Raw genomic sequence first — 24,883 nt, forward strand, 5'->3', positions numbered from 1 at the left:
ACCTCAGCTCCTGAGCTGAGCCACAGACACATCTGCAGATCTCATTTCATGTCATGTTTTTATTTTTGGACGTATTCTTTCATTTTCAAGAGGAATTTGACTCCATGGGTGTCTCCCATCTCCTGCCCTGATGTGGAGAACAATTTGAGGTTTAAGATGAATAGATAAATCAACTGCTTTAAAACATTCTGAGCTTCATCTGTGGGTATTTCCTGATGCTACTTGAGATTTTTTTTTTTTTTAGAAGGGGGTTCAGTTTGCAGAACTAAGATAAGTGTGTGGTTTGTTTTGTAGTTTAGCAAGTGATCTACACCAATCATAATTCTTTCCTTCCAAGGCAGTCACCTTGTGCTGGACCAAGTGTGCTTTCAGACAAGACAGCAGGGCAGCCTGGCACAGTGAGCAGAGTTACAAGTAATTTCCTTCCAGGTTTAATTGCAAACGGTGGTGGTGGAGAACAGCAATCTCTGGAGAGCGATTAATTAATTACTAATCTGGATTCCCTTGGGGTTGGGCCCGTATTGGTGCCACTCTGGATTCTGGATAAATTCTGAGTGACAAAAATGACATTTTATTCCTTCCAGGAGCCCAGCAAAAGCCCAAAGCCCCCCTGGGTTACAGCAGGTTTGTGGCTGAGCCTAAGGCAGGCTTTGCAGCTCACCTGAATTCCCAGAGCCAGGACTCCTGTGGGAAGCACAGCCTCCTGTGATTGGCATTTTGCAGCCACAGAACCTGCACAAAATCCCACAATGGTTTGGATTGGAAAGAACCTTAAAGCTCATGGAGTTCCAACCTCCTGCCGTGGGCAGGGGCACCTTCCTGTGGTTGCTGAGCATCCTCTGGAAGGTTCTCAGAGGCAGCAGGGTCTGATGGAAACACACCAGGGAGTGACTTCACCGATGGGGATGAAGCTGCTCAGCACCACAGCAAAGTGAAGGAGTGCTTTCCTTGGCAGGAGGGAAAATCCTCTTGGACAAGCAGGTTGTGAAAGCTTGAGTGAGGCCCTCAGAGCATGGCACCAGCCGGGAGAGAGGCTGCCAAAGACACAAGAAAAATCTCCAAGTAAAAACAACAGGAGCTGGTGGAGCTTTTTTATCTGGATGAGGTTTTTTTGGATAAAAACCATCTGAGTAATGATCGATGGTCAAGACACCTGGAATAGGCAAGGAGGCATTGAAGACAAAAAAGGACCCAGGAGAGGGAAATTCATGTGTAGGGAAGAGGCTGGCAGATTCCCTTCTGCCCTTCCACAGTGACAGCCAACTCTCCCAACACTGCACGTGTCCACTGCTTATGTGTTTGCTGCTGCCACATTAGGAGGAAATTGCTTTAGAGTCATTTTTGGAGAGATTTAAATTTTTGGATGAGATTCAAGCCTAATATCAAAATGAGTTATTTTATTAAAAGCATTTAAATAAAACCTGAAGAGTGGTCAGAAGCAGGAGGGCTGTTTTAGAAGGAATTTGCTCTAAACCTACTGCACAGAAGCTTTCTAAAATATTACCCTGCAAAAACCCCGTAATTCTCTTTATCTGCAATTTAATTACATTGCCTGTAGTGCCTGTGTCAGAGCAGTTCACTTATTCTTGTTCTCTATTAACTCACACCTGCCCCAGGAAACTGGAAGGGAAAATTGTTGGCATCCAGAGCCGTTTGTGTGTTATGGAGGATCTCACTGAACTCACCAAAAGGGTCTAATGAGGTACTGGAAAAATAGGAATTGGGGGTCTCCTACTGGCTGTGAGGTGGCAATATCTAAAGCTGGTGTAAAAGCAGAGGGAGAAGTGGGAGCGCTCCCACAATCCAGGGATTTGTCCCATCCAGTGTTTGTGGACCAGAGTTTGATTTGTTTGGGATCAAAGTCCCAGAGGATCTGAATAAAGGAGCAGAATCATCCAGAGCTGTGTGGATTGAACATTTTAGTGACCTCCTCCAGCCCACAGTGTGTGTGAGCGAGAGCTGAGGGATGTCCTGGGACTGTTATGGAAACCTTGTCACTTGTGACCCCCCTGCAGTGCCCACAGGGAACCTGGGGGCATGGAAATAAAGCATTAAACCAAAAATGACAAGTTACAAGTTAAATTTGGCTTGGGTTTTGGGGCAAGGGCTGCAGCTGACTGTTATTTAACTTGGACAAACCAGCCTGTGGTGACAGAGGATGAACCTCAACCTTTGACTGTGGTTTAGAGGAGATTTCCCTGGCCACGGCATTTTTGCACTGCTTGTCTTCTGATAACTGGAGATGTGATTAATCCCAGCCAGGCTGACCTGGGCTTTGCCAGGGGAGGATGAGAACAAGGCAAACATTTCCATGCCACGCCAGGCTGGGAAGGAGGGGGTCCAAGCTGCAGGAGAGCCGGGGTCTTTGCTGCAGTGCTGTGTTTTTCTAGGAGGTTTGCAGGGCTCTGCCTCCCCCCAGGGATGGTGTCTGGTGATAATGTGCTATCTCCAGGCATGTTTCCTGCTTATAGCACCAGGATGCCAGGGCCAGCAGCGTTTTAGCAGAGAGGAAGGTGACTACAAGTTTCCAGGGAAAAGGCAATGACTTGTTAAACTGCAGAGGACTTTTTTGATTATTACAATTGATTTTTTGTTTGTTTGTTTGTTTGTTTGTTTTAGTCAATCAGTTTTGTCAGGATGAAAACAAGTGATGGAGATATCCCAGCTTGAGCTCTCAGTGAGCTTGTGACCCCCATCAGTGCCCGTGTTGTCACTGCTGGCTGTGCTGGGGGGCTGTGGGTGCCATGGGTGAGGTTTTTACCATCACCGTGGTGCCCTGGGCATCCCAAACATGTTCTCTGGAGCATGGAGGTGGGTGCAGGAATAAAAAAGGGGGATTGGAGCCCACACATTGGGCTGAGGGCACCAAGGCAGCTTGCAGGGAGGCACAACCCCAGACGGGATCTGCCACACCGCTGGCTGGATTCTCACCGTGCCCAGCAATAAGATCCTCCTTTGCTTTGTGCCAAAACCTCCCTCGGCCCTGCTGACACCGGGGCTCTTTGATGAAACTCTCCCGTCCCTCCTGTCTGTGGCAACCCCTGGAGACGATCTGAGAGCAGCAACCTTCCCCAAAGCTCCGGGGAGCCTCTGAGAGTGAGGCGGGCGGGTGCTTTATTCGCAGGCATCCCCCCCTCCCCGCCCCCAGATGCTCCCCGGCAGCCTTTGGCATCCTCCGCCCGTGCGCCGCGGTCCCCCGTGCCCTCGGGGGGAGAAGCTGGGCTTCTGCTGCCAGGTGGGTGAGGCGGGGATGCTCTGGGATGCGCTGGGATGCGCTGGGATGCGCTGGGATGCGCTGGGATGTGCTGGGATGCGCTGGGATGCTCTGGGATGCGCTGGTCTAGGATGCGCTGGGATGAGGTAGGATGAGGTGGGATGAGGTGGGATGCGCTGGGATGCGCTGGGATGTGTTGGGATGCGCTGGGATACGCTGGGATGCGCTGGGATGTGCTGGGATGCGCTGGGATGAGGTAGGATGAGGTGGGATGAGGTGGGATGCGCTGGGATGCGCTGGGATGCGCTGGGATGTGCTGGGATGCGCTGGGATGAGGTAGGATGAGGTGTGATGTGTTGGGATGCTCTGGGATGCGCTGGGCTCCTGAGCAGAGCCGGCGCTGAGCGCTCGGAGCCGGCTGCGCAGCCAGGCTGGGGCTGATGCCAGAGAGGCTCTGAGCTGCTGCTGCTGCTGCTGCCGCTGCCCGGGGAGAGCTGGGGAGGGGAGGGGAGGGGAGGGGAGCCGAGGTGTGACTGTCACCCCGAGCAGGGGGCTGTCTCTGAAGGAGCCCGCTCTGCTCTCTCCCCAGAGCCTCTCTGACCGCGCTGTCGGCACAGAAACACCGGCAGAGAGGACGGGTCAAAGGCAGTGAGTATCTTTTTCTCGGTGTCTGTCTGTCTGCAGTGCCTCTGTGCTCGGCTTTCTCTGCGTGTGAATGGATGGTTTTAATCTCGTGAAGCCCCTGAGAGATCTCATGGTTTGCCGTTCCGTTTATTTGTTCGCTTGGTTTTTAACCTTTGTGCTGCTGCTTTTCTCTGTTATTGGGGTGGCTTCTTTATCTCTGCTCAGGTGGTTTGATAACCTGAACGTCCTAATCACACCCCTCCCTTGCTGTCTCTCAAGGAGAAACCCCCAAAACACATCCATGACGAGGCTGGTAATTCTCCTTGAGAGGGTTCCTTCCACAGGAGGGGGAGGCAGGACGAAGGACGGAGCAGAGGAGGCAAAACCCCTCTCCCAGACTTTTATTGCAATTTACCAACCACCACACATCACATTTTAAAGTCACGACTGCCTGGATTTATTTGCAAACAGAGGGAACATCCGTGGCTATGGCAGCCGTGGGATGGCTGGTCCCAGCACCCCTGGAGTCGGACGGACTTTGGGATCTCAGGGAAGTTGGGTGCTGCTCACAGGAGCAGGTGGTTGCTGTGGGGGCTGAGTGGGTGGGAGTGGGGGTGAGCAGAAGGCTCTTTCATAACAGCCCCCCAAAATTCAGGCTGCTGGAGGAGACTGCAGGGGAGAGGGCAGATGGCTCCGCTTCCAGCTCGGAGCAGTGGTGGGAAGGAGAAGCAGGAGCTGCTGGACTCTAGGAAGTCATGTGCTGCGGCCCCACATGTGGGTGAGGCTGTTAATGAGGAAATTTAAAGGGGCTTAAGGAATTACAGGGATTGATTTCAGTCAGAGCACAGCGAAGCAGCCGGTCGGGGTGAGGATTAAGGAAATGCACTCACTGGCAATGCAGCAATCCCGCTTCCATTAATTTAGTGGGGAAGAGGCTTTGTGCGTTTTTAATGTAATCAGGTTTTAAGAGGGATGTTGCATTGGGCAGCCCAAGCTCGGGGGTCTCCCCAGCCCCAGCAGAGCAGGGTCCTGACTCCTTGCATGCCCTCTCAGCTCTCATCAGCTCCCTGGGCTCCTCCTCGGTTGTTCCCAGTGACAACATGACATGGAGGGTACCTGGAGCTTGGCAAATCAGAAACCTCTGCTCGTTGTAGAGCCCTGTTCTCTGTCCCCTGCCTCTCCTGCCTGGTGGATCTCACCTTCACTCTCTGTTGCTGTGAGAGTTGTCAACCAGCTGCTCCCTGGCAAGGCTCACGAGAACCCTGCCATCTCCTTCCCTCCATCCCTCCTTCCATCCCTCCTTCCTTCCCTCCTTCCTTCCCTCCTTCCTTCCCTCCTTCCTTCCCTCCTTCCCTCCCTCCTTCCCTCCTTCCCTCCTTCCCTCCCCTTTTTCATCCTGTGCATCTCCTCAGTGCCTCCCCACAGCTCCCACCACCCCAAACAAGGCCTTGCTTGCTTGGGGTTATTTTTGTGTGGGTGCTTGAGCCTGTGCAGGTGAGAGGAGCGGTGTCTGCAGATGTGTGAAGTCCTCCTGTTGTTCTGTTTGCAGTGCCAGCTTTTCCATGATGCCTGGCCAGCCACATCAGCCATGACCTGGGATAGGCACAAGAGGTAGTTTGGTCTTCTTAGCGAGCTCAGCCCGCAGCTCTGCCCCCTGAGGAGAGACCTCTGGATGTGTTGAAGGATGAGTGGGATAATTCCAACTCCTGCTGCTCCCTGGTGAGCTGGGACACCAAACTCGAACCGCTTTAGACCTGAAGTTGGACTTTACCTGCAGTCCTGCTCTTGGAAGGAAATGTTGTCTCTCCTCTGTGACCACCCCTCAACTCTCAACGTCTTCCACTGAACAATTGACTTTCCACGCTACGAGGCAAGGATCAAATGGGTTGAGGACAACTGGCCCTTCTTGGCTTTGGCAAAGAGGATTCTTTGGTGCATTTTTAAGTGCCAGGACATGAAACAGTAAATCCCTTCTTCCTGCACTCCTGCCTCCTGCAAGCCAGCCCCGACTGCGGTCCAAGCCAGCCAGTTAAAGGGTTAACCATAGCTGGATGCCTGAATGGCTGCCTTACTGATCCCACGGAGGTAACTGGAAAGACACAGTGCATCCCTCACCCCTGCCCATCCTGTCACTGTCTACCTCGTCCAGCAAGCCCTTCTGCTCACTGCAGGGTCCCCTCTTCCTTCCTGCCCTCCCCTTGCCTCTCCACCTCCTGCAAAATTTCTTTTCCCTCTCTCTCTCTCTCTCTGTCCTGTGTCCTGTCTTGGAAGTCCTGGCTGAGAGAAATGTGTTCCATGAGGAGCAGCTCCCTGCTCTGCCCCCCACCCTCTCTCATTCCCTGCTGCCCTCCCTGGATCTCAGGCATCACGGGGGAACCTGAGCAGCGCTGCCAGAGCAGGGAGCAGAAAGGTGGGGGGTAGGAGGCATCTGGACAGGTACCAGCAGGATCCTGTAGCGGGCTTGGTGTCCCCTGGAGCACATCTGGGAGTGTGGCACTCCCTGTGCTCTCACCTGGAGTTTGTGGAGCCCCCACGGCTGTGGGGCCGTAGTTGGAGGCTGTGCAACAATTCCTGTGACTGAGGAGTTCCTGGCTTTTGTGCCTGGTAAATGCTGCGAGCTGCCTGTGCTGCACCAGGGAGACACTCGGTGCATTTAATTAACATTTAATTTGCTTTAAGATTACATTAAAATGTGCAATAATAGAAGCTCTCCGAAGGGCGGGAGGAGAAGGGGGAAACAGGCGCTCTACAGATTGGCTCAGGCACTGGTGCTGAAGTGTTCTGCAAGAATTACAGATGGAAGGGGGGAAAAAATGCTGTACTTCTGCAGCCACAGAAAGTCTTCGGCATCTGTTTGGCAGCAGGGCTTGGAGAAGGGCTTTCAGCAGCTCCAGCAGCTGAGAAGTGGAGAGTGGGTCACTAAATGCTCCTCCCATGGTCTGGAGGAGAGAATGGCCCAGTTGGACGTCCAGGGAATCTGAGAGAGGAGATTCCCCAGGGCTGGAGAGGCAGATCACAGTGCAAAGGCATGAAGCAGCCCCTGGATGTTTTTGGGGAGAGGGTGGTGCCAGTCCCGTGCCATGCATGTGTGTGTTCCATTCCCCCGTGCCTCGGTGTCCCTGCCCATCCCGGGTTATGTAATGAAGGATGCTGCGGCTGCTGTCCCGGGAAGGGGCTGGCCAAGGACACCAGGGGCTGGCACAGGACAGAAGGCTCTGGGGCTGGGCTGAAATTTAGAGGAAAAAAAGCAATAAAGCCATTTTCTGCCTGGGTAAGCGTGTCAGGAAACAGGCAGTTTGATCCTGCTTATGTAATCCTGAGTCTAAAGAGGCCGCTTGGGATCGATCCTGGCTGGGAACTCATGGTGCTGCAGCACAACCTCACCTTGCAGGTGCCTTACTACCCCTCTCCTTCCTCCAGCCCTCTCCTGCCCTCCACCTCTGGTATTTGTGTTTCTGGTGCTGCTGGACTGATTTCTTGTGCTGCTGCCCATTGCTCTCCTCCCACACCCGACCAGAGCAGGACTTTCCAAGGAACCATCCCAAAGCACAGCAGCCTTTCAAAGCCTTTCTGCCAGCCAAGGCAGCTGAATGCTTGGTGTGAGTGAGCCTTCAGCTCCTCTGCTGCTGTGTTCACCCTTAACACCTGCCTGGAGATGTCTCAGGGTCCCTCTCACTCAGGAGGGAACCAAGGACACAGATCTGCAACAGAGCCACTGAGGTTTTGTTTTGTTTTGTTTTGGGTTTGTTCTTTTTTTTTTTTGCCAAGCTGGCTAGACTTATAATCATCCTCTTCTTTGGTTTTCCCCTGCTAACACCCCTGCTTCCCCACCTCGACCACAGGAACAGAGGGATGAGGACTCGCCTGGGCTGCCTGTCTCACAAATCAGACTCATATAATGATTTCACAGCTATTCTTCCGGACAAGCCCAACCGGGCTTTGAAGTGAGTATAGCTGCAGCATCCCACCCCAACCTCACTCCTGCCCTTCCCCTCCCCACCCAGCACCCTTCCCTCCGGTATTGTCTTCATTTTGTTGTACTTTGTACGAGCTGTGGCCGCTTCCACAAGGAAAATAAAGCAGCACTGAGCCAGCAGGAGCAGCCTCAGGAAATACCTGGATCTCTGACACCAGCTCTGCCGTGGGACAGGACAGGCTCACAGCCCCCACTGCTGTGTGTGGGACATGTCTGCACCCAGCTGGGGATGTAATTTACACCTCTGTCATCACAAATCAAAGCCTGAGCAGTTGGCTTGGTGTAAGTGGTGACCAGAAAGTTCAGATCATCTTCAGCTCAGCCTGGTATTTAACACTGCCAAAATTCGGGTGATGGTTTGCACAATTCTTGAGGGAGATGCTCCAAACCCTCCAGAGTCCTGATTTGAGAGGTGTGGGATGGGATTCATCTGATCACGAGTCCCTGCTTGCACCTGAGCTAAGATCTGTCCTTCCCCTGAAAGCCAAGAGAAACAAACACTTCTGCAGGGCTGAGTTTCATTTCGCCTGACTTTTGGCTTTTACAATGTAAATGTCTGCATCTGAGCTTGTTCCCTGGGCCTCTGCTTACAGCCAATGAGGAAAAATTGGTCCCTTTTTTGGGCACAATTCATCTGCCTTATTTTACCTGCCCGCCTGGGGATGTGAGGTGAGCAGAGATGAGTCCCTGCAGGTCCCTTGGTATCTCCTCACTGATTCTAAAGGAAGCCCAGGGTTACTTGGCTCAGTTTACTCTCTAGAGCTCCAAAATCAGGTGAGGATAATTCCAGCCTTCCTCGGTGTCCTCATCAAACAGCTCCAGAGGGTGTGAGCAGGGTTGTCCATAACTTGCCCCTTCCTTTCCTTACAGAAGACTGTCAACAGAAGAAGCGACGAGATGGGCAGAATCTTTTGATGTCCTTTTGTCCCATAAATGTGAGTAGAGATCAAATTCTACCTTTTTTCCCCCTCCTAAGCCCTTAACCCCTGTCCATGGGCATGGTCCCCCAGAGCTGCTCACTCCCCAGCGGTCACCATCCTTTACAGGCAGGAGAAAAAAAAAGAGTTTTGTGTGTTCCCTTCACCTCTTTGCTCCTGACCACAAGGAAAACCCTAAAGCCACCAGCCCAAGGTGCTGCCTTTTCCAGCTCAGTGCCCTTGACCAGCTTGTCCTGTCACAGAGGAATCACCTGTGGTCCCCCTGAGCAGAGCCTGACTTGCAATTATCACAGCAAACCCCAAAATTTCACATCCAGAGACCTTATGCCAACCTATAATCAGCACCTCCCCTCTCTGTTCAATCCTAGAAGTTCTGTTCAGCAAATATTGCTCTGCTTCACCAGCGTTTTCACACTGAGAAATTATAAACAATGCAAAGTTCCCAGTATGGGTTCATTCATGGGCTTCTACTGGAGAATAAAACCCAAACGAGTCGAGGATGGGGAAAAGTCAACGTGGGTGCTGAGCTGTTTTATGGCAATAAGGAGATGTCTGGTTTGCTTAAAGACTCAGGTTTTCCTCACATTTCAAAATGTAAATGTAGAATTATATTATTAAGCAAAGGGTAATTTTGCTGGGTTTCTACTGAGATGACAGCAGTTTTGGCAGGGAATTAAGTGACAACTTTAAACAGGCTGGCTGACCAAGGCAGGAAAATCAGGATGTAATTTTAGCAGCAGTATCTAGTTGAGATCATTGCTCTTGCAGCCAATAGGGGAAAAAAAAATATATGGTGTAGCTGGGTATGGCTAAAAAGGAACATTTCTTTCGTGGAAATTCAGAGCAAGAAGGGGAAAATGCACCAAGGAGATTACAGGGTACCTGGGGGATGGAGAGAGGGGAGGGCAGGATATTCACATCCCTGTTATCATCCAGAACTCAAACCCATTTCTTCCTCACTGGTGTAAAAGTAGAAATTTTCTTTATTAGACTGCAGAAGAATCTCTTGGATTACAAACCCCAGTGAATTTACCCACCTATGTCCTGATGTCATACAAATTCTTCTCTCTTCAGCTGGCTACTGCAAAAATGCTAAATCAAACCTGAGTTCAATTATTTCGTCCAGCAGCCTCCAAAAGGGTGTCTGGTTTTATTAATAAATTAGCCTTAGAGAGTGATAAATGAATTATCAAGATCTTTCCCATCTCTTAGAATGGAAAGTAATTCTGATAACTCTCTGGCACTAATGAAAAATATTCAGTTTCTAATGAAAAATATTCAGTTCCTAATAGCAACAGAAGGTGATCTTTCAAATTTAAATTAATCTTTTTTTATCGGCAGTCACGGTGACATTGCCTGGTGATTGGTGACAAAAAAAAAATAAATTGTTGTTTAATAAACTACTTTCTAAAGGAATATTTTATAACTGCTCTGCACCTGAAGTTTCTGGAATTGCCAGCCTGGCAGTCAAGGGTTATAATGATGCAAATACAAGAAGTTCTTTTGAGACAGAATTGTTATTTTAGTTACACTGGTTTAAAGGAGAGAAGAGCACGTACTCCTAGAATTAATTCTATTGTACGAGTTGCATTTTTGCTGTTAGGGATGTGCTGATGTTAGACAGGCAAGGGAGCCTTATGCCTTAACTGGCCAAAATCTGAGAGTAAATAAAGCTGTGCCTGGCCTGCTGGCATCTGTCTGTAGGGAAGCTGCCAGCAAAAATTCTGCTTTTAGTGCCAAGAGCTGGACAGAAATGTCCCAGTTGAATTTCCCTGTGGCTGCCCAGGTGAACAGCATTAGCCAGGGAAAATCAGAATTCATGCCTGGGGGCGTGGGCCTGGGGAGAATTCTCCCCAGCTGGCAGCATCAGCAGGTAGAGCACTGACACTTGTCTTCACTAGATGGACAGTTCATTTATTTTGGAAAGGGGATTGTGACTTTGGGGGGTTGATCTGCTGCAGTCAGATGGTTTTGGTCCCTTCCAGCCAAGCTGTTCTCCAGGGAAAGCAAACCCCAAAGTGCTGGAGCAGGATTCAGGAACAGGGTGGAGCAGCTGAGAGTGGGGCAGACCTTGTGGGCAATATTGCAATGGGTTGGACAAGTGGCAAAATTGCTCCAAGGAACAAGAATGGGGATCAGAGCACCCTGAGAGGATCTCCAAAGTGCCCAGCTGAGCCCTCAGGCACAGAGGAGGCTCAAAGGGTCCAGCACTTCCAAGTGAAATGGGAAAACCACTTCTTCCCCTTCCTATTTTCCTGAGTCTCCAAAAGGTTTCTGGATGGAAGTGACCTGAGGAGGTGCCATGGGTTACACAGGCTCCATGGAGAGCCTCGTTGTGCCAGGCTGGCTGGGGGTTTGAGCCACCTGCTCTAGTGGGAGGTGTCCCTGCCCATGGCACAGGGGTTGGAATGGGATGATTTTTAAGGTCCCTCTCTGCCCAAACCATTCTGTGATCACCTTTACCTTCAAGTGTGATGGCCCTGGGGATCTCCCCCTGATCTCCCCTCACCTTTCTGATGAATGAATGACTGTGCAGGTCATGTTTGATGAGAGGAGGACTGAAATCCCTTGGGATTTGAAACAAATTTGTTTATGAGTGACCCTCTGCATGGAGTGGTCTGGTTTAGATTAATTCCCTGAGCCATTCAAAGGGTAATTTGACTTGACTGTTAACAAGAGACTGTGAGAAGGAAATGCAGGAGGGCTCTCCCCACCTGGCTTTTGTGCTGGCCCTGGGACCCAATTCCCTCATCCCTCCTGGAGTGAGCAGTGCTGAGCAGCAGGATTCAGCAGCTCTGGATGGATAGGTCAGTGCAATGATATCCTAATTGTTTTTGCTAATGGGTGAAGGAAATCAGCTCAGAAACCCCTGGGGTCAGGCAGACAATCCCTATTTTACATCAGGAGCCCTGAGCTCACTGCCAGACACCTTCCCTGGGGTCAGGGCTTCTGAGCAAGCAACAGGAGAGGGGAGCCTGATGCTGCTCATGTCAGGGAATTGAGAGAGTAAGAGGCAGATTGTGTGCAGCCTTCCCCTGGGTGCCCAGGGAGAAAAAACAGCGTTTTTAACACGCTGGATTTTGGCATCTTTTCCCATTTTGTGCCGGGGAAGCGAGCTCAGCACAGCCCCCAGAGCGTGAGTACATGCCTGTGAGTAACTGAGGAGTAATCCCCTCGCTGTGCCCGTGCCCAGGAGGCACAGGCTGGCCAGCCAGATGAGGATTTCTTTTGACAGGCTGCTGGAGGGAAATACAAGCAGCAGCATGTCTCATTCTGTGTCCCTCACAGGGCTGGACACATGGCTTTTCCTTCATCCAGCACCCAGCAGGACAGTCTGTCCTCAACCCTTGGGCACTTCTCAACAAAGCACCCAGCACCAAAACCCTTCCTGCTGAATTCCCACTTTTATCTCAAGGGTGATTTTTCTTGAGATTTTTTTAAAATCTGGAGGACAGGGTGATTTTTCTCCCGATTTTTTGTGATCTCTGTGCTCTTCCGCCCAAACTTTATTGTTGTTCTCCTCCTTCTGTTGTCTACACATTCCTTCACTTCCTACACAGCACAGGAATATCCCAACCTACTCCCAGCTCTTTCTAAGCCAGAACAGCATTAGCATTGTGCTGGTGACAGGCAGCTGAGATTAAGGGAAGCACAGCTCAGCAGCAGTGAGAGCACCTATGTGTTCTGTGCAGAGCTATTTTGACCTTGTCCCTCCAGCCCTGGACCCAACACATTCCACAGAGCCAATCCATCCATCCACCAGCCATGGGGACTCCACCTTTACTCCCTGCACGAAGTCTGCTTGCTGAGGGGGTGAAACACATGCATTAAATAAATGATTGTTGGTTGCTTTCTTGCTCAGGCTTGGTTATCAAACTGCCTGGATGATTTAGGCCACTGATCTGGGCTCTTCCTCATGCTGATGAAGCTTAGTTAAGACCTGCCTCGTGTTTTCTGCTCCCCACTTCAGTCTCTTCTTGCTGGAAAGGATCCACTTTCCATCTCCTGAATGGGATTTTGGAAGTCCCTGTGCTCACAGGGTTGTTGAACCATGGCACTGCCCACTCATAAAACACAAATCCCTGTCATTGCCTAACTCACAGGTGACTTGGAGAAACGTCTGAGCACTTGCACAACCCCTCCTGCACGTTCCTCAGTCAGTCTGAACGGAGAGCAGGGCGTTCTGAAGTTTATATTTACCCTGCCAAAGTCAAATAGCAAATGTCTGCTGCTTCTCCCTCAGTGTTCAGTAAAGAGCTCTGCTCCTTTGCCTTCAATTTATCTGCTCCACCAGCATCGATTTCCTCCTTTGGCTTCAAGCAAAGGACTCTTGAGTTAAATTCCTGAGTAAGTGTCCAGCAGCTGTCCTGTTGTACACCAGCACATCTTGTCCTCCTGAGTGGAGGGCTTTTGGGCCCCAGGTTGGGGATTACCTAGTGCTGCTGCCTCTGCAGACTTCTAACCCTGCTTTTAATTTCTGTGCTTTCTCTGCAAAGCATCCCTTTGGAATTGCAGGCTGGGAGATTTCAGGAGGTGAAATCTCCTTCCTGCTCATATCACGTGGTGGCTGCCCTGGGAAAAAAGACATCCAGTTGGGTGGGATGAGCTTAGAAATGCTCATCATTCATGGGTGACCATTCCTTGAAAGCCTTCATGTGCTGTGAAGGAGAGGAGGAGATTGAATATCAATATCCAGGTCAGATTCCAGCTCAGGTGGTGGCAGTTCCACGCCTGCCCTTTCCATCAGACTTGTCATTGTTCCATGACAAACTTTTGGCAGCAATTCCCCAAACCTGGCTGGCAGGCACAGCTGGAAAGGCTGGCAGGAACTCAAGGGCTAAAGATGAAAACTCTGGAAGTCCAGGCTGTCAGGGATGACCTCTCCTGTATCCAAAGTGTCCCGTGCAAGGTTCAGCCTCAGCACTTGCAGCTCCTCAAAGGCTGTGAGGTCTGCATGACAGGAGGGTATAAAAAAAGCAGAGAACAGCCAGACACTATTATTTATCCCTTCACTGTCTAAACTTATTTCAGGATAAAAAAGAGCTGATTGACATTAGAGCAGGAGGCAGAGCTCATGGAAACCTCCTGGTCCCAGGGGAACCTGCTGCAGCTGCTCTCTGGGGCAGGGCTGTAGCAAACACCTTTCTCTCTTTGTCACTCATGACATCCCCTTCTTTTAGCAGATATTATATTTTTTTCAGGCATTATATTTTCTGGGTATTATATTTTCTGGGTATTATATTTTCTGGGTATTATATTTTCTGGGTATTATATTTTCTGGGTATTATATTTTCCAGATATTGTATTTCTCAGGTATTTTATTCCTTAGGCAGCATATTTTTTCAGATATATTTTTTCAGGTATTTTATTTTTCAGGTATTTCAAATTTTTTCAGGTATTATATTCTGCATCAACCACCTTTTGCAGATGTGGCACTTTTGTGCAACACTGCTGTTCCTGCAAGGAATCCTCTGTCACTGCTGTGGATCTGGGGCTGTTGTAGAGGAAAAGGGGGAAAAAAAAATAGATCAGGGCAGAATCAGGGGAGCAAGACCTCAGCAGGGACACAGCAGAGACATGGCAATGTGCTTGGGTGCTGGAATATTTCATGTCAAGCATCCTAGGAGCTGATGATTTATAAAATGATATAGATCTTGAGGAACTGGAACTTTCTCCCTGATTTATTTCTTTCTTTTTCTGCAAAGACTCCTTGCCCTGTTCTCCAGTCCTTCCCTTGCTCTCACACAGACCCTGGGAATTTTAGAGGTGCTAAGGGGGACACAGGTTTTGGAAAATGTTTCTGTGTCCCAGATTTCAGCAAGGGCAGCAGCTCTACAACCTTCACCACATTTATCTAGCCAGAGATGCTCAAAGCAGCCACAGGCAGGGTAATCCTGGCAGGTGCCCTGCTCCTTTGGCAATCTGCTCTGCAGGCTTCTCCAGGGCTGAATATTGCTGTCACAATATTGCCCCAGGCTTGGACCCACAATTTGCAGTGTTCCTTGGACAAGAGGCCTGGTTCTGTCTATCCTAGCAGCGCAAAAACCCCGATCTCCTCCTAAAATTGCTTGATTGGAGAAGTGTCAGGACGAGCTGGAATAATGCAGCTATTTCTGGGGCTGACAGCAGGAGGGAGCATGGCTGAGATGGGATGGATCCATTTTTATTGCTGATAGCAGACTGCTGATGGAGCAGTCAGTGCAAAAAAAAACAAAACCCTAATGAAGGAGCTTTGAGGAGCGCAGAGCAGAGAGGTTTAGCCTCTAATTTGGGCTTGTCTGCCCTAATATCTCTTCTGCCTTTCCCTCTGAGGATCTTGGCAGTCAGACATCTCCTCTGACTGACACACAGACAGAAATAGGATTGTTTGTTGCTGTTCAATACCCAGGGCCACTGCTTAGGGCTCGAGGCTTCAGCAGGAGCTGGAAAATATCTCCATGTTCTAAGTTATTACCAGAAACAGGGAAGCAGGAGGAAGTTTAGGACATGCAAGGGAGATGCAGGGCAGTGTTACATTGCTATAGATCTGTAGCACACATGGCATAAAGATATATACAGCAAATAGATAGCATATAAATAGCATATCTATTATATATGGCATATATATGTGTGTATACACGCATATCTATATATAGCTAGATACACATATATTTCTATATACAGATATATCTATATCCATATATATATAGCATATACAGCATATAAACTGGAACTGGAGAAAATGTTAGGATTATCCACAGGGATCTGGACAGGCCTCAGAAATGAGCCCGTGGAAGTCTCATGAGTTTTAATAAGACCAAGTGTAAAGTGCTGCACCTGGATTGCCCCAAATATCAATCCAGGCTGGGGGATGAACAGATCAAGAGCAGCAGAAGGACTGGAGGATGAGAGGCTGGACATGCCCTGTCCTTGCTCTCTTCATCCTTCCCAGGAGTCTGACCTCACCAGGCTCGTCCCAAATTCCATCAATATTTTTAGACAGTTGCTTGGAAGTAGCCAGTGCTGACTCAAGAGCTTTCCTGTCATGAACTACAAAAACCTGCACCCCTATTGCAAAAGACCAGGAAGAGTTAAAAACACATTACTGGGAAAAAAAGAGAATAAAAAAAAAGAGAGAGAGAGAAGCTAAATTTATCCCGAGGAGAAAGGGTATGTGTGAAACCTTCAGCTACTTCAACGCCGCTGGTGTCGCTCAGGGAAAAGAAATAAAAAACAATGGCTGTGTCCATAAATAGGCCCAGGCAGGGCTTTAAGAGGACACAGATTGCCTAATAAATCTTTCCATATTTCTAATCTGCCCCATCTGACTCAGACTGCGTTACTGAAATGTCACAATTGCTGAGCATTAGCGAGTGATAAGCACACTTTTACCACTGACTAGACAAGCCGTAATTAGGCCGAGTCCTTTCCCTCTCCCCTTTATTGGAGCTGTAACAGACTCTCCCAGAGCTTTCCTCTGTTTAAATAAGAACTAAAAATGGCACAAGGCAGTAAAGCAAAATGACAGAAAACATAGGCCTCAAGTCCACAGCAGCCATGTTTTATTAAAGGTTTTTTTTAGCGACACAAAGCGTTGCATTAACACCAGCTGAAGCTTGATAATTCCACGAGTAACATTCCCAAGGGTGAGGGTCTCAGTCCTTTTAGCTGGAAAACACTTTGGAAAAGTCCCATCAGGTGATGTTTGGCTCGGTGGGCAGCTCAGTAAATCAGTAAATTACGGGCGCGTGCCGGGATCGCGGAATCCGGGAGAAAAATCAAGCGGCCTTTGCTAGGCAGGGGTGGATGGAAGGATGTCCATGAAAGCAGCAGCTCCCCGTGTCTCTCCTGCAGATGGGCTGGCAGCTTTCCGTGCTTTCCTGAAGACGGAGTTCAGCGAGGAGAACCTGGAGTTCTGGCTGGCCTGCGAGGATTTCAAGAAGACGCGCTCGGCGGCCAAGCTGGCCTCCAAGGCCCAGCGCATCTTCGAGGAGTTCATCGACGTGCAGGCCCCTCGGGAGGTGGGTATGGAGCACCCACCCCTCAGCACCCCAGCTGGGGGCTCTCCCTCTCCCTTCCCCTCTCAGGGAGTGGCTGAGGAAGGTGGCAGTGCCACCCAGCCCGCCGTGACTCATCGCTGCTGAGGGCAAGGGCTTTGGTGACATTAAATTAGTCACAGCCAGGGGCTTCACTGGCAACCTCAGCCTACATTTCCTAACCTCAGCCAGCTCTCCCCAGGAGCAATTTCACCTTGCTGCTCTCATTTGCCATCAACCCTCGAGCAGGCTGTTGGGCTCTTTCCTCGCAGGACACTTTGCACAGGACCAACCCACCCACGGGTAACTTGTGGGCTCCCAAGGGAGGAGAGTTTCTCTGCTGAGTAATTCCCTCCTCACCCAGACCTCCAGAGAGGTGCTGAACAAAAAAATGAACTCTGAGCTGAACAAAAAAAAAATACAGGCTCAACAACACTGAGCCTGGCATTGTTAAATCCTTTAAATTGCTTATTTAATTTAACTATATAATATTAATATTATATATTATTATATTTATATAATATATAATATATTAAATATATAATATTAAATATGAATTTTAAAATTAATACTTTAATCAATGTTTTATATTTAAAATATTTATTTAAATATATACAATTTAAATCACTTGACAGGCTGATGGTGCTGTCAGATCCTGCACTGGGTTACTGCAATCTTACTGCACCCAGCCCCTCCTGCTCCACCCCATGGGTGCCTGTCAGGGACCCCAAAATGGGCTCATTTCACTCCCTGTCCCAGCTGGGAAGGCCACTGGGAAGGACCCAGATTCACACCGAGGTCTGTGGGTGTTTCCCACTGTAATTCAGGAAGCCAGATGAGATTTTAAGGACTGGCAGGCTGATTTTTGATAGGAAATGGGAATGCAGGTGGGATTGAACCTTTCCTAAAATTTGGTCCTGTGGTGAAATTTCCTCAGCGCTGTTACAGAATTTTGGCATGCTAGGAATATGAAATTCTTAAGCAAATGCACAGAGCTAATCCATACTGCCAACATCCACGCTGAGGCAGACAGATTTTACTTTCCAGGCTCCTTCAAGTTTGGATATTCAGTTAATAACAACAAATAACATCTTTCCAGCCGTTTTTTTTCTTCCAGACAATAACCCTAAAAAGTGCTGATTGCTCTGCTAGGGAAGGAAAGCAGGAAAACTCCATTGGCTGGTTTTGCAAACAAGTGGCAGTCATAACATTTTAGGGTGGTTTATTTTTTTTTTTCAAGCCTGTCCTCCAGATATTGTAACGTGAAGCTGCTATGGGAAAAAATCAAACAATTTATTTTAGATCAACAGAGTTTAGAAACATTTAATAAGAATGTACTGATGGTTTAAACCCAGTTTATTCAGCCCTCTGTTGGGCATGTGGTGAAGAAAAGGGAGCAGGAGAGAGGTTAGGCTGAGTCAGTAGTTTTAGGTGATGCACTGCCTAAGAGTCTGAATAAAGGTAATTTGATTCCAGAAGTGCTCAGATCATTATAAACCCAACTTTTCCAGCCTTGGGGCAGGACTCACAGCCCTGGATCACTAAAATCCCCAGAGCTGTGGGGGCTGTTCAGGCATGGCCAAGGCTGGGACCTTGGTTTCTCCATTCCCATGCAGAGGGAATGTGACATTTGGAGGAGGCCAGCTGGACACTCAGTGCCAAACTCTCTTCTGCTGCTTTCCCCAGGTGAACATAGACTTCCAGACTCGGGAGCTGACCAGAAGAAATGTGCAGGAGCCCTCCCTCTCTTGCTTTGACCAAGCTCAGGGGAAGGTGCACAGCCTGATGGAGAAAGACTCGTACCCCAGGTTCCTGAGATCCAAAATTTACACAGACCTGCTGTCTCAGACCCAGAGGAGGCTCAGCTAGAGCAGCCATGGGGCCCTCAGAAACCACAACAGCCAAAACCCATGTCTAAATGTGAAACTTTCTTGGTGTTAAAAGCAGTGGGAACGGGAAAAGAGGGAGAAGGGGCAGAGGAAGCTTCCAGAGAGTGATCCAGACGTGGTATTAAGACTCTTTGGCTTTCTGTGCTTTTGGGTTTATTTTTGGTTAGCAGTAGCACCTCGCAGTCGTTGCCTCTCTCTAGCACAAACCCAGAACCCTCTCGAGTCATCTGTGGGCAAGGCAGGTTTCCTTTAAAATTGCTGGGTTGGTTTGTGTGTAAATAACACCTTTCCATCCTCCCACACATCTCCCTGTCTCTCACCTCTCCTTTGTGCTCAGAAGGGCCCCGAGGGCAGTTCTGACACTTGTGCAGCCACATCCAGCCCACCTCTCCCAGGGGTCTGGACCCAGAGGCCGAGGGGAGGGAGAGAGGAGACAAAAGCACAGGATTTATTCCCTTTCCTGGAGTGGAAACCATCAGCAAACTCAGCTCACCTCCCCATTTTGTTTGCACACCTCATGACGTGGCTGCCACCCCATCACCGACCCTTTTCCTTCAGGGATGGAGACTCGGAGTATTCTCCACAGGACTGTGTGAAGAGCTGAGTTTTCCTCGTGAGGAAAGTCATCCCAAAAGCTCTCACCAGGCCTGGGCAGTCAAGTTTTCTAATGTGAATGATTGTTTTTCATGGCTATTATTTATTTGTGCGGTATTTCAGTCTCAGGGCCCCAGTCGTCATTCAGGCTCTGTTGTGCTGGGCACTGGACCAAAAGCTTGCACAAAGGGGCTCCTGGTGGATCCTCAGGAAAGACCTGGAAAGAGTAGAGAGAAGGAATGTCCCCTCTTCCCCTTGCTGAGGTGTAAGAAAAGCACAGCAGATGGCATTTTTCACTTGGTGCACGGCAAGGTGAAAAAAATCACATTTTTCTTATTTTATTACTGATTACTGACTGTTCCTACTTACTGCCAGTCCACTGTGGGTTCAGAACTCCCCAAGACACACACCCTGCTGCAGGGTGCTTGCTTCCAGTGGGACACAGAGAGCATGGAGCGAGCAGGATGGGTGTGTGGGTGTGCAGAGGGGTGTGAGGTGCTCCTTGGCCCTATTCCCATAGGATCCCATCTCCTGGATGGCAGGAGAAGGCTCTGTGCAGATGTCAGGGGTGTAGCACCTCCTCTGTGCTGGGCAATAATTCCTACCATCTGATGGCCCCATTTCCATGGCACTGCTGCTCCAGCTTGGCAGATTCTTGCAATATTTTTGAGGGGAGAAGCAGACAGCCTGTCTGTGGATTTGAGCCGACAGAGCAGAGGTCTGTTTTCTTAATTTAATGAAGGCCTGGAAAGTGACCCCATGGATCTTTTCCTTCTCTCAGTCATCCCCAGACCAGAGGCTGTCAAACCCTGCTCCAGCCAAGGGTGGTGGGTGGGTTTGATACATCAGAAAGCTGCTGATAAAGACTTTGTGTGACATGGTGTAAACGAGGTAGAATGAACTCTAAAGCCAAGCACAATGTGTTTGGAACAAGATAAAAAAAAAAAGTCTGGCTGGATATTAAAAATCACTGTCCATTAATTAAGCAGGAGACAGCTTTTTGAGGCTTTTTGCAAGGATGATGTGCAAGGCAGTAGGACAAGTAGGTTTAGGATTAAGAAAGAGGTGGTAACCATGCTGGGTTTATTCTGGAGGTGTGCTCCTGCAATCTTTATGTTCAGCAGGGAAACCTGCCTCTTTCAGTGCCTGCTTGGTCAGCAGCAGAACCCTCTGTGGAAGGCAAATCCCATCTCCAGTTAAATTTCCATGAGGAATGGCCAGGAAGAGCTGCAGTGACCTGGAATTCCTGGCTGTCCTCTGGCCCTGCAAGGACCCCTGAGGACACTGTTGAGGCACAGGAGGCCCCTCATGGGACACAAGGGACAGAAAGGTCTGCCCTTGGCAGTTTGACACAAACTTTTGCCACTTGCTCGAAAGTGGGAGAGGTGAGAGACCCCTGGAAGATGCTCCAGGTTTGCCATGATTTCTCCAAGGACACCAGATCATGCAGGAGCTCAGTGTCCCAGAGATTTATGGCAAGCCAGGCACAGTGGAACAGGTCTGGGGAACCTGTGCAAGGAATGGGTCACCAAAACTGATGCCTTGGAGTGGCTGCCAAGACCACAGGCTGGACAGAGTTAAGAGGATAAAGGAGATATTTATTAAAGGCCTCCAACAGATGCACCTTGGGCCCCTCACAGAGGCCACACCCAGCATGGACAATGGCCATGAGTTTTTCAGATAATTATAATTTTGATCCATTTACATATCAGGGGTTAATCCTCCAGTTACAACTTCAGGCAATGCAGTCACATTCCCCCAGTTTGCTCCCCCATAATTCACTTTTATTTGTACTTTTCAGGGCCTGAGGCAGTGAGGTGCCTTTGGATCACCCAAAGGGATTGTTCTGTTTAACTAAAATGTGAAGAGAGTTAACCACACTGTACATGGAGTTCAGAGCTATTCACCAGTACAGCAGTACAGGATCTGGAAGACATAAAAGCTAAAATCTTAAAGCATCAGCCTGTGGTCCCAGTTTTACCCAGTGACCCCACTCAGCCCCAAACAATCAGAACAAGTGTTGCAGGTGGTGAAGAGAGGCCACCTTGTCTGGCCCTGCCTTCCTCCTTTCCCCCCTCCTCTTGCCTGCACGTGCAGAAAGCATCCCAGATCTGCCCAGGATGCCCAGAGCCAGCAGCAGGAGGCTTAAGCAGTCATGGCTTTCAAAGAGAAGGCAGAAGGCCAGACTCAAGGTACTTCTCTCCAGACAGACCTGAGTGGGCTTGGGTGGTGCTGACCTCTGGTGCCAGCTGAGGCACCCCAGACAAGGCTCTGCAGCACCCTGGGGAGGCTCACAGAGACAGCCAGGCCAGGGGACACAGCAGGAACCAGATGTTTGTGTCGAGGAATGGGAGTGGGGACAACCCCCAGGCTCTCCTGGTGGCTACAAAGCCTGGTCCTGCTCAGATTCCTGTGACTCCATCTCTCCACAAGGTCCTCCAGCAGCCTTGGTCCTTTCATTTCACATCAGAACTCACTTCAAAGTGGCCAACACCCTGTAAACCCAAGCTCCTTTCTCTCCTCCACCCACCTGGGGAATTGCCTGGAGCAGGGCACACCTGGAGATGCCATTTCTGCCTGGAATCAGGCTGGCTGGTGCAGGGGAAGTGTTTTCCCCATTAAATCGGTGCCAGGCAAGGCTCTCCATTGGGAACAGCATCCCAGAACACAGAGGGGAGCAAAAGTATTGTCTGAGGCATGTGAGTCTGCCATGGTTATTTTTGTTGCTGCTCTTGCAGTTTGTCTCTCTGGAAGGAAAGCAGACTAGTTATTTAAAGTAAAATTCTATTTTTCTTAAACAAGAAAACGGCACCAGCTGCTTCTTTTATGGAAATGCCGTTCTGAAGTGAATCAAAATAAGCAGCTTGTAGCTCTACCCCTTAAACCAGGGGCTGATCAAGGGAACAATGACTGAGCCAAAGCTTTGGAAAGAGCTGAGTGGTGACTAATCCTCACCAAGGGCAAATATCCTATCCTTGATTCATCTCTTTCTGGTGTGAAAGGGATATTCACAACCCACAAACCCATTTCCCCTCTCCACAAGCACACACCCCCAAAATTTTCCTCCTGTTAAAGTGTTAAAGTGTGCCATCACATGAAGAGTGGGGAAAAAAAATTGGTTCACACAGTTCTTTTTATTCTGTTTGCTGGCACATATCCAGTCAGCTCCCAGGTAGTTTGATGGCAGAAGGGAAAAAGAGTTTACAAATTTCCTTTCCATTTTCTATGAGCTTCAGGTGGTGTTAACTCCAGGATCAGACGCAGAACTCTGACCTGTCTAAAGTTTCTCCTGCTTTGGTCCATCAGCCAGGCTTGGGATGATTTCCATCACTTTTAGGGGACTCATTAATGCACCAAGGGGTCTCTGTTGTCCGTGCTGGGGAGGTGTGAAGGGCAAAGCCTTGCCAGTCTAAGCAGGGGAGGGGGAAGTTGCTGTGTGTGTCTGGGGGTGTGGGTGGATGAGAGTGCATGTGACTTCATCTGTATCTTATTTAGTGTCCTCTACTAGAGCAGCTTTTCTGAGACATAGATGTGCATGTTAAAATAGGAGAATTAGGCATAAATGACATAAACTGAGATCTTTAGCCAGTGTTGTGTTTGCCTCGTGTATAAGTCTGAGTAGTAGTAAGAGACGTAAAACTCTGCTAGGCTTCCAGTTACCCCTAAGAGCACATGTATCAAACTGAACTGAATGTTCACTGATAGACACAAAACCAAAATGTTTACAGCATTCAGAGCAATAGCAAAGCATACCTCATGCCAGTCCTGGAGTGCCTCTCACCCCTCAGTGCAAGCTCTCCCCTCCCTGGAGGCCTCTGGCTTCTCCCTCCAAACTCCTCTCTCCTTCTCTGTCCCATCCTGGTTGTCTTCCCTCCTCTTCCTCCTCCTTGAAGCACTCCAAACCTTCCTGTCCACCAGCACTGTTTGTCCTCATTTGTCTGAGCCTGGGACTGCCCTAACCTCCCCCAGTTTGCCTCTCCTCCATCCCCATCCATCCATCCCTCCTCTCCTCTTTGCCTTTCCCTTCCCCAGACATGTCTCTGGTCATGCCATCTCCCTCCCACACGCCTCCTACTGCCACTGTAAAGCGCCTACGAGCTCTTCCTTGCCTGTTATATAAGAACAAAACGTTTCACATCATTTCTGCATTATCTTTCATCCCTGGGGCTGCTGCAGTTGTCTCCTTCCTTGGTGCTGTGCTCTCTCTCCGCCATCGTAGCATTATATCCCAGAACTGGAATTAAAGTTCATTTTGCTGCTAGACCAGAATGCTTCTCTCTCCCACGAACCCCTTGGGCTTTGCAGAGGCTCATCCTGTCCCCAAGTCTTTTGTCTTCCTTCTTTTTTCTCCTCCTTCCATGCACGCTGCACATGCAGTGCTTGTGGCAGGGGCTGGCTAGGGTAGAGGGCGGCCGTGCCGGGGTCACTCCCAGCTGGGCACCCCCGTGGCCCTCTGGTTTATAAAAATAGTCTCAATAAAGGTGTGTGGGTTGTATTTGCTCGTCAAAGTCAGTCATTGTGCTCTGTGCCTCCTCCTGGCTTTACAGGAGGATGTGTCTCTAATCTGGGACTGCGGTGAACTCAGCGGGAGTTCAGGGAACTGAGGCCGTGGGAGGGAGGTGGCAGAGGGGGATGAGCTTGTCACCAAAAACATCCACCATTCCTGGCAAAAAGACACAGGAGAAAAGGCAGTGCCTGCTTCTGGAGGGAGCAGGGAGCTTTGGGGACCAGCTGTGCTGTGAATTGTTTGTCTCAAGTGGCCCCACACCTCCCCAGTTTGCCTCACGTGCTGCGTGCCCCAGGCTGGCTCTGAAACACGATGAGGAGCTGCTCAGCTTTGCATTTCCAGTGTAGATAACATCCTGAGAGAAATGTCTTCATGTTGCTCTGTCAGTGCCTGCAGCCACCAGCTGGAAAAAGCAGTGAGGGGAAGGAAGAACCTTCTGCTGGTTTTACTCCTGACCTCTGTGGGACTCCTGGCAAGGAGGAGAGCAGGGTACAAGCACACCCTGGGGTAGATCCCCCTTCCTTAAGAACCACAACTGAAGATCTCATCTTCTTATAACCTCTCCCCCCAGTCCCTCTATGAATTACCCAAATCAGAGCTCAGATTTGTCCTTAAGCTCCTTGGCACCTCCACTGTGTGTGCCCTTGATGACCTGACTGCAAGCCCAAGCGCCCAGTAAGGCTGCTCAAAACAACAAAGATGTCTTGTTCCTCTGGAAATGAACTCGTGGGTGGCTCAGTGAACTCAGAAGTGAGCCACCAGGTAAATGGAGCAGCTCCAAAGTGCTTCCCTCTGCCACGTTTTTATTTCCATGAGATGCTGCTGCTGTCGCCTTGGCGGTGTCCGGGCGCTGCTGCCGTGGGGAGACACCAGCAGGAGCACTTTGGGCAGGCCACAGGCTGCTCAGTCTGACCCTTTCCCACTCAGGGGAAGGCATGGGCTGGGCTCCCCAGGTTCCCCCTGCATCAGCTGCTTGTTTGTTCCCTTCCCTGGGAGGCTGGAGGAGCTCCTCAGCCACACCAGCAATCCCACTGGTGTTGATACCCAGAGTCTCATCACCACGTTGTGCAGTGTGACCCCTGCTCTGTACAGACACCCTGAGGATGTAATAAACAGCCTGAGACTA

At 49.6% G+C, this 24,883-nt stretch overlaps 1 protein-coding gene across 5 annotated transcripts; it reads left to right on the plus strand.

Moving 5' to 3' along the window:
- Positions 1–3,140: 3,140 nt before the first annotated feature.
- On the plus strand, positions 3,141–24,883 carry LOC107208170 (regulator of G protein signaling 8). 5 transcript variants are annotated; one of them, XM_015636241.2, is made up of 7 exons: positions 3,141–3,235; positions 3,804–3,862; positions 5,388–5,923; positions 7,681–7,782; positions 8,685–8,749; positions 16,586–16,752; positions 18,454–24,883. In XM_015636241.2, exons 3-7 carry the CDS (start codon positions 5,898–5,900, stop codon positions 18,634–18,636), a joined length of 543 nt encoding a protein of 180 aa, XP_015491727.1. In that variant the 5' UTR covers positions 3,141–3,235; positions 3,804–3,862; positions 5,388–5,897; the 3' UTR covers positions 18,637–24,883. The 5 variants fall into 5 exon arrangements, with proteins under 5 accessions (XP_015491727.1, XP_015491730.1, XP_015491728.1 ...); XM_015636242.3 differs by lacking the exon at positions 3,141–3,235 and adding an exon at positions 3,275–3,360; XM_015636244.3 differs by lacking the exons at positions 3,141–3,235; positions 5,388–5,923 and adding an exon at positions 3,270–3,360.

The sequence above is a fragment of the Parus major genome, chromosome 8 (genome assembly GCF_001522545.3).
Source record: "Parus major isolate Abel chromosome 8, Parus_major1.1, whole genome shotgun sequence".
Classification (NCBI taxonomy): domain Eukaryota; kingdom Metazoa; phylum Chordata; class Aves; order Passeriformes; family Paridae; genus Parus; species Parus major.